Source organism: Nanorana parkeri, unplaced genomic scaffold (genome assembly GCF_000935625.1).
Source record: "Nanorana parkeri isolate BGI_ZX_2015 unplaced genomic scaffold, ASM93562v1 scaffold1143, whole genome shotgun sequence".
NCBI classification, from domain to species: domain Eukaryota; kingdom Metazoa; phylum Chordata; class Amphibia; order Anura; family Dicroglossidae; genus Nanorana; species Nanorana parkeri.
In genome coordinates, this window is record NW_017307411.1 from 261,373 (window position 1) to 268,937 (window position 7,565).

Below are 7,565 nucleotides of genomic sequence, written 5' to 3' on the forward strand. Positions count from 1 at the left end.
TATATATATATATATATATCAATCATTTATTTATTAATTTATGTTTTCTGACAGGTACATTTTTGTCCATTCAATCCTGAGACAGGAGCACAGTGAAGATATTGACCTGAAATTTAGTTAAGCAACACAGCTAGGTCACCTTCCTACCCTCGGGTTGGACAATGGAGAACCAGCAATAAATGCAGCACACCTGACTGGCCCCAAGTGCTACCCCTCCCTTTGAGGACTGCTCTACAGGGGATTACAAGCTAGATGCATTTAAAATGTAATGATTTTTTAAATGAATACATAATTGAATTCATTGGTTTTTTCAATGTCTGCCTGGAACTCGGCTTTAAGTTTAAAACATTTAAAACTTTGGTTTATATCTGTTTAACCATATCTATGCAATCATTGTTTTACAAATAAACATGTAACTGATGTCAAAGGCTCCCTATAGTGCTATGGGTTAGCTAAAGAGAAAGCACAAAAGAAGCTGCTTGCCTTGAGGCTGGATTTGTTTGATTGAATCATCAGACTAAGTGGTCTATTCACTAAGCTACCGAGGGCAGCCGAGTGAAAGACCGATCTGAAGTGAAGTGAGCCAAACACTGTTCTGCTATTCACTTCAGGCTGGTACGGCTGATTTCAGCTGTACATCGGCTTGCTTCGCGTGGCTTCGGGTCGGCCGAACATCCTCGGCATGTTCCTGCCGACCCGAAGTGCAGAAGGAGTTCGACTCAGCCGATCCAACATCTGGATCGGCTGAGCCGAACCTCCGGCAGGCTTCTCACTGCTGTTGGGGCTATTCTTAAAGATGCCGAACAGCAGAACAGAAAAAGAGTGAAAAAAATAAACAAAAGTAAATAGAAAACGATTGTGTGGAGCTAGCAGTGACAGCTAGCTCCGCCCAATAGAATTTAGCCGAAGGATCGGCCAAAGCTACGGCCAGATCCTTCGGCAGCTTTGTGAATAGACCCCTAAATCTTTTAATAAGGGATGAGTCACCTCTCTGAGCTACTCAGTTCTGTAAACAACAGGTTTCTTTCAGCAAGGCGGAAAACTAAAAAAGCTGAACAAATGAAAACAAAACTATGACTCTGCTTGAAGGCTTCAGCACAGAAGTCACTGCAATAATGAGCTGAACAGATGTCACTTAAACTGGATCTTTACCCCTTTTGACTAAAAATCGCATCAGCATACAGCTCTGCATGCTGATATGAAATCATCTTCCATTCATTAGCTAAACAAACTTGTTTTTATTTTACTTACAATTTCTTTTTTCTACTTTCTGGTAAATTGTGGCACAAATGGCCCAAGTATAGCATCCTGGGAAGGCTACATCAGCAGAGCATTGCTGGGAAATCTTATCTCATGAGATCTCAGGAAAAGGCATTTTCCTCCCCTGAGATGATGTGCATGGTCACATGTCCTAGTCACATGTGCCAGAGTTCCAGGAAGTAAAGGGACATCTAATAACCTGCCTTAGTTAAAATGGACAATGTCAGAATGGGGAAGAAAGGAGAAATAAGGTGTGCAAAGAATACAAAGCCGGCAATTATCTAGAAGTATCTGTTTGTAGATTGCCATTACTAAACAATTCCAAAGGTGTCTTTGTTGTTATTTTGAAGATATGGGTAAAGTTCCCCTTTAAGGAGAATGGGCTTCATGTAAAATCCACTTTATGACAGCACTGTAGACTAGCAAGGGTGCATGTCCTTAATGTCCAAGCTTCTCAAGAAAGGGCTGGATGAATCTGTTACTTTTTATAATCTGTCATTCTTATCTGTACAGTTAATGTTTTTTTTCAAAAGAGGGAGAAAGTTCTTAAATAGATATACTGTATATAGCACCCCTACTCGTCCACAAGAATAATTACATCAAAATAGTCACATAGTAGCTGTATTTTATATTAAACTCTCGTTCCCACTGGCATCTATACTTAAGAAAACTAACGTACCACAAAAACAAATGATCTGTTCTAGCTGTACCATGTTCTGCCTGACATTTTTTTCACACATGATCTGGGTGCTAACTGATGCAGAAAATAATAAAATGGTTACCGTGTGTCCTTGAAAGGTTTTTACTGGACGGTCACATCCCAGTCTGCAAACATGAATACACATGTCTGTGCTACAAGATGCAAAGGTGGTGTTGTTCTGCCAATCCACATCTAGGGCTGGAGCTGCAGACAAAATATAAAAGCATTGTATTATCCTGGTAGAATTCCACAGCACTGAAAAATATTCGATACCTTTATAGTTAACCCATTTGCACATAGACTTCTCTGGCAATTTGAACATCAAACCCTTAAATATAGTTTCTAAAAGCAAGGGTCTAGTTCAAGGCCAGATTAAGGGAAACTGATGCCCTAAGCAAAGCCCCAAAATGGTGCCCTCCTCGGTCCCTCCACTGCTTAACTAACAGGACAGTCGGACTTAATAAGTGCTGAAAGTGAAATAAAAGTTTGAATATTTATAAATCTTCTTCAGTCTTCTTCCAGGTCAGTTCTAGGCCAGACCACCCAATTATATTAAATAAAAAGCTTTTTTATTTTATTTATTTATTTATTCAACAGATTGGGCATGGTTCAAATTAAGCAACTGACTGTGGCCCTTTATTTAGAAACGATGAGGGAAATTGCGTATAGTGGACTTTTACCCCCTTTCACTAAAAATCACATCAGCATGCAGCTCTGCATGCTGATATGAAATCATCTACCATTCATTAGTTAAATAAACATTTTACTTACAATGTCTTTTTTACTACTTCCTGGTCCTCTTGGGCACAAATGATGTAGTCGTGCCCAAGCATTGCATCCTAGGAAGGTTACATCAGCAGAGCATTGCTGGGAAATCTCACGAGATCCAGGGAAAGGCATTTTCCTCCCCTGAGATGATGTGTATGATCACATGTCCTAGTCACATGTGCCAGAGTTCCAGGAAGTAAAAGGAGATCTAGTAACCTTAGTAAAAATGGCCACTGTGTGAAAAATGGAGAGGAAAAGAAATATAAAGTATGCAAAGCATAAAAAGCCGGCAATTATCTAGAAGTATGTGTTTGTAGTTTGCCATTACTAAACATTTCTAAAGGTGCCGTTGTCATTTCAAAGATATGGGTAAAGTTCCTCTTTAATATAATAGCTTGGGGAAAAACTAAGGGGTCTATTCACAAAGCTGCCGAGGGCAGCCGAGTGAATGACCGATCAGAAGTGAAGTGAGCCGAACACTGTTCGGCTATTCACTTCAGGCTGGTACGGCTGATTTCAGCCGTATATCGGCTGAAATCAGCCGTACATCGGCTTGCTTCGATCGACTGAGCTGCTCGGCCGTGATCGGGAGCTGTACGGGCTATTGTGAATAGCCCGTACAGCACCCCCTCGGTTCTCCTGAACCGAAGGGGTCCTGGGGCCGAAGCCAGCCGAAGGATCGGCCGAAGCTACGGCCAGATCCTTTGGCAGCTTTGTGAATAGACCCCTAAGCATTTATTGCCTATGCTCATTAGCTCCATTTAGTGGCCATAATGTAGTATTACACGAAAAGAAATATCAGAAACAATCTTTTTTTGCATTGTTCACCCAAAACGAAGATTCATAGATATTCGCAGTGTGATGGGCCCTGCAAATTGTTTATAAACAGACCCCACAGAGTGATGAAAACAGAAATAAAAATGGAAACACATCAAAACACACTAAACAATAACCTCCAAAATCAAACCTTTAAAATAATAACTTTTAAAGCTATAATTGACACTGTGGGCTTGTCATTTAGTGAATGATAGCTAAGCTGTCATAGAACCCAATGGCTTCCTATGAATAGCCATACCTACCAGCTGTCTTGAGATAGAAAAGAGAAATAATTTTAAGGTAAAAGACATACCCTTGCTCACCCAGACAACTGGTCCAGGAAGAGTTCATGCTCATCTGAATATACCAAGGCTATCTTTTAAGGTTTCAAAAGAGGGACTGTCCCTCCCAAACATCAACACACGTTTTTTTTTAACAGAAAAAACAAATAACTGTATTTGCAAACAGGGCCGGTGCCAGGATTTTTGCCTACTCAGATGAAGGTGCAGTTTTGCGCCCCCCCCCTCGTGCCCTCAGAGAGCTGGCTATGCAGCCTTACACTAGTGCAGTCCCTGACCACATTGCTTGGTCTACCAAAAAATATGGAGGCATTACCTCACTAGGAGAAAATTGCACTTTAAAGGCTAAGTTAACTTTGCTGACCATGTTTTATGTTACACCCATGTAGAGTGAGAAATGGTCAGATTGCAACCCCACCTCCCCCCCTAACTGAATCATGGGGCTCTTCTCCGCACAGGCTGCTGTTTAATTTTACAGTTGGACAGAACCATGCACAGCCACATCATCCAGCCACAGGAAGGAGGAACTACAAGCCCCGTCTGCCATAGTGGCAGAGGGGCTTCTAGTTTTAGAGGAATAGACGTGTGGTGACATTCTCAAAAATGAAGTCTTTTAACTCTGCCTCCCATCGATATTACTACATGTCGGTACCTTGGTACAGGCATGGACCGGAGTAGGGAGGCACCAATACCATTTTTCCAGGCCGAGTACCAATACTTTTCCTCAAGTACTCGCCATTACCAACTACCAATACTTTTTTTTAGTGTCATGTGACAGTTTTTCTGGGATGTCCTAGGTGACATTAGGGGTCTTGGAGACCCCTGATGTCTCCATAAAGAAGACCTGTAACTTCTCTTTGCTATCACATATGGGGGTTTTCTTAGCCCCCTATGCGATATCAATAAGTGAAGAAAAATTAGAAAATAAATAAAAAAGTTTCCCAAAAAAATATTTAAAGTCACACATAAAAAATAATTTAAAAAAATCTAACTTTTTTTAAAGTCCCCACCCATACATACATGCATGCAAACATGCGTCGGGTGCGCATCTGTGAGAAATCGAGGATTGTGCCCATGTTGATGGGTGCGGGCAATTTGAAAGCTTGACATGTTTGATGTCTACCCGACATGACCCCGTCTTTTATATTTTACCAAAAATTTGGACAATAATAATTGTATTATAACATAATGTAAAAATGTTTGGTCATTTTTTCCTTACTATAGTAAAAAATTAAATCCGCAGTGGTGATTAAATACCACCAAAAGAAAGCTCTATCTGTCCCCAAAAAATAGTATAAAATTAATTTCAGTACAGCGTTGCATGACGAAATAAATGTCAGTCAAAGTACCGCAGCGCTGAATACTGAAAAATGGCCTGGCCAGGAAGGGGGTGTAAACACAGCGGTCAGCATATAGTTAAACGTGATTTAGGAGGTATGGAATGCGCTGTGACATCATGATGGGCAAACAGTCGTATTGTGTTTTTATTATTTTTTATGTTTTAGGGTGGATGTTGTAGGTGTGTAATAAAGTTAGGGTTAGAAGTTAAAAGTGAAGCATTTTTTATTCCTGAATAAAAAAGAATAAAATGTTGTAGTATAGTTGTGTAAAATGAAATGTCTATAGACAGGATTATGCGGCATAAATGCAGCACGTGTTAATGCTGTGAGATACGGAAATAGTGGTTGATGGTGTAGAAACCTTTTAGGCCTCATTCACACTGCATTAGGTTGAGCCATCCACGTCAGTATGGTGTGCACGTTTCGTTCGTTCCCGAGACAGTGTTCCCTGTGGGAGGATGCGGCCGTACGCTGTCATATGCACGTCCGTGCTCAAACGCAGATGTGATGGATCCCGGACACCCAGACCTGCACAAATGTGCAGCTCGGCTTTGCGTATGACATCATATGGCCGCGTCCTCCCATAGAAAACAACAGGCTGCTACATGCAGCACCTATCCCTCCCAGGAACATCCCGATACGGGCATGCACGCCGCATGAACGTGGAGTTAACGCAGTGTGATAGGAATGCTATGTGATTTTTCTGTATAGTGCTGGTGTACATATGAGAAATGACAGTGCAGAGTATAGAGCATATGAGTGAGGCACAGTGAAGCATTCAGAGAAGAGGGGGCGGGGCATGACAATTACACAGGACGGAGCTGCTTCACTTTGATCTATCTCAGGAAATTTGTATGCTGGGTCTGTGCTGATTTTTCCGCCCTGCTCACCAGCGCCCTCAGGCGGCTGCTTGTGTTGCCTGTATACTAACGCCGGCCCTGTTTGAAAATAACCACATTTGCAAATTTTATTTCTAGCTTTAAAAAGACAGCTGGTGGTATTTGACCTAGTAAAAGTTTGTAAACTGTTCATATATGTGAACAAGAAACAATATGTCAGCCATACCTGAGTGGAAAGGGAACTGTTGTTTTGCTTCTCCTGTATGAGCATCCCAAATGATTGTGGTCTACATAAAAAATAGAAAGGAAGTGAAAACTTTGCAACTGTTAAGCTGAGATTGTGAATTTGTCCTACATGCAGAAATAATGGTTTGCCATTAAAATAGTTTTACTATTAACTGCTTTACTTTTTGCCTGTTAATTGATTTTTCATTTGGTACATCTGTGACTTATGTACTGTTCCTTGTTCAAATTAGAAATCATATAATTTATTACACTTTAATCACCACGCAGGCATTTGCATATATCCATCAGTATAATGCTTTGTAAGTTTACCTGTTTTTAAGTATACCCGCCAACTGTCCCGATTTCTGTGGGACTGTCCTGTGATGTGAGTTAGCTCTCATTCAGGGGGGAAGAACAGGCTGCTGCATGTGTTCTCACATGCAGCACCTGTCCTTCCTGCGAGCGGCCCTATATGGCCAGGCGCGTAGCAGGGACCTGTAAGGGCCAGCTGTTACTCGTGTGAATGAGGGCTAAACGTAGACTCTATTTAACAATGCCCCTTTAAATAATGCCGAATATCAAGCGTCATATAGCTACGCCCACTTTTTGCCACGACACTGCTTTTAACCTTTCTCCTTGCTGTCCCTCTAAAGTCTAACATTGGGAGGTATGTTTAGCAGGACATACTGTGGCTTGCTGTCAGTGGCATGTTCTACTTATATTATATATAATATATATTATATAGGATAGATATTATACTTAGATTATATATAATATATATATAGTTTAGAGACTCGGTTTTATGAATTTCAGTTAGAAGAATAAATTGCATTAAAGTGATAAAACAATTTGAAAAGATGAAATTAGTGAAAATTAGGAAAATATAAAGTGTAATTTCTAAGCCACAAAACATGTATCAGTAACATAACTTTTTTTCTTGGAAAGTATCACTAAATCATGGGACTGAGATTTTTCCTGGATCAATCCTCATCAGCTTTAACCTGCAGAGGAGAAGGAGGGGCCAAACAAACCTTTTTAAGTTTCCAGACAATTAATGTGTGCGCACATGGCAGTCTTTATTATTTTGCAACTACAGAAATAAGATTGAAATTAAAGCATACATTGATTTTACTGTAGTTCTAATCCTTATGTGCTGAGACTTTTTGCAAGTCCCTAATCTCTTTTACAATTCTTGCAGTTTTGTTAAGTCTTCATTTTGTTTAAATCCCTTTGCTTTTTGCCTTTTTTTACTGATAATTATGCAAAACTAGAAAATTTGGAATGAAACATATTATTATAATAATAATAATTATTATTA

General features: G+C 40.2%; 1 protein-coding gene across 2 annotated transcripts in view; it reads right to left on the minus strand.

Moving 5' to 3' along the window:
• LOC108796648 (F-box-like/WD repeat-containing protein TBL1X) overlaps positions 1-7,565 on the minus strand; it is a 133,270-nt gene that overhangs the window by 13,748 nt on the left and 111,957 nt on the right. For both annotated transcript variants that reach the window (XM_018568143.1, XM_018568144.1), the window contains exons 9-10: positions 6,249-6,309; positions 2,043-2,164 (exon numbers count right to left, since the gene is read on the minus strand). In XM_018568143.1, coding sequence (XP_018423645.1) covers positions 2,043-2,164; positions 6,249-6,309 — 183 coding nt within the window. The remainder of the gene's footprint in view (positions 1-2,042; positions 2,165-6,248; positions 6,310-7,565) is intronic.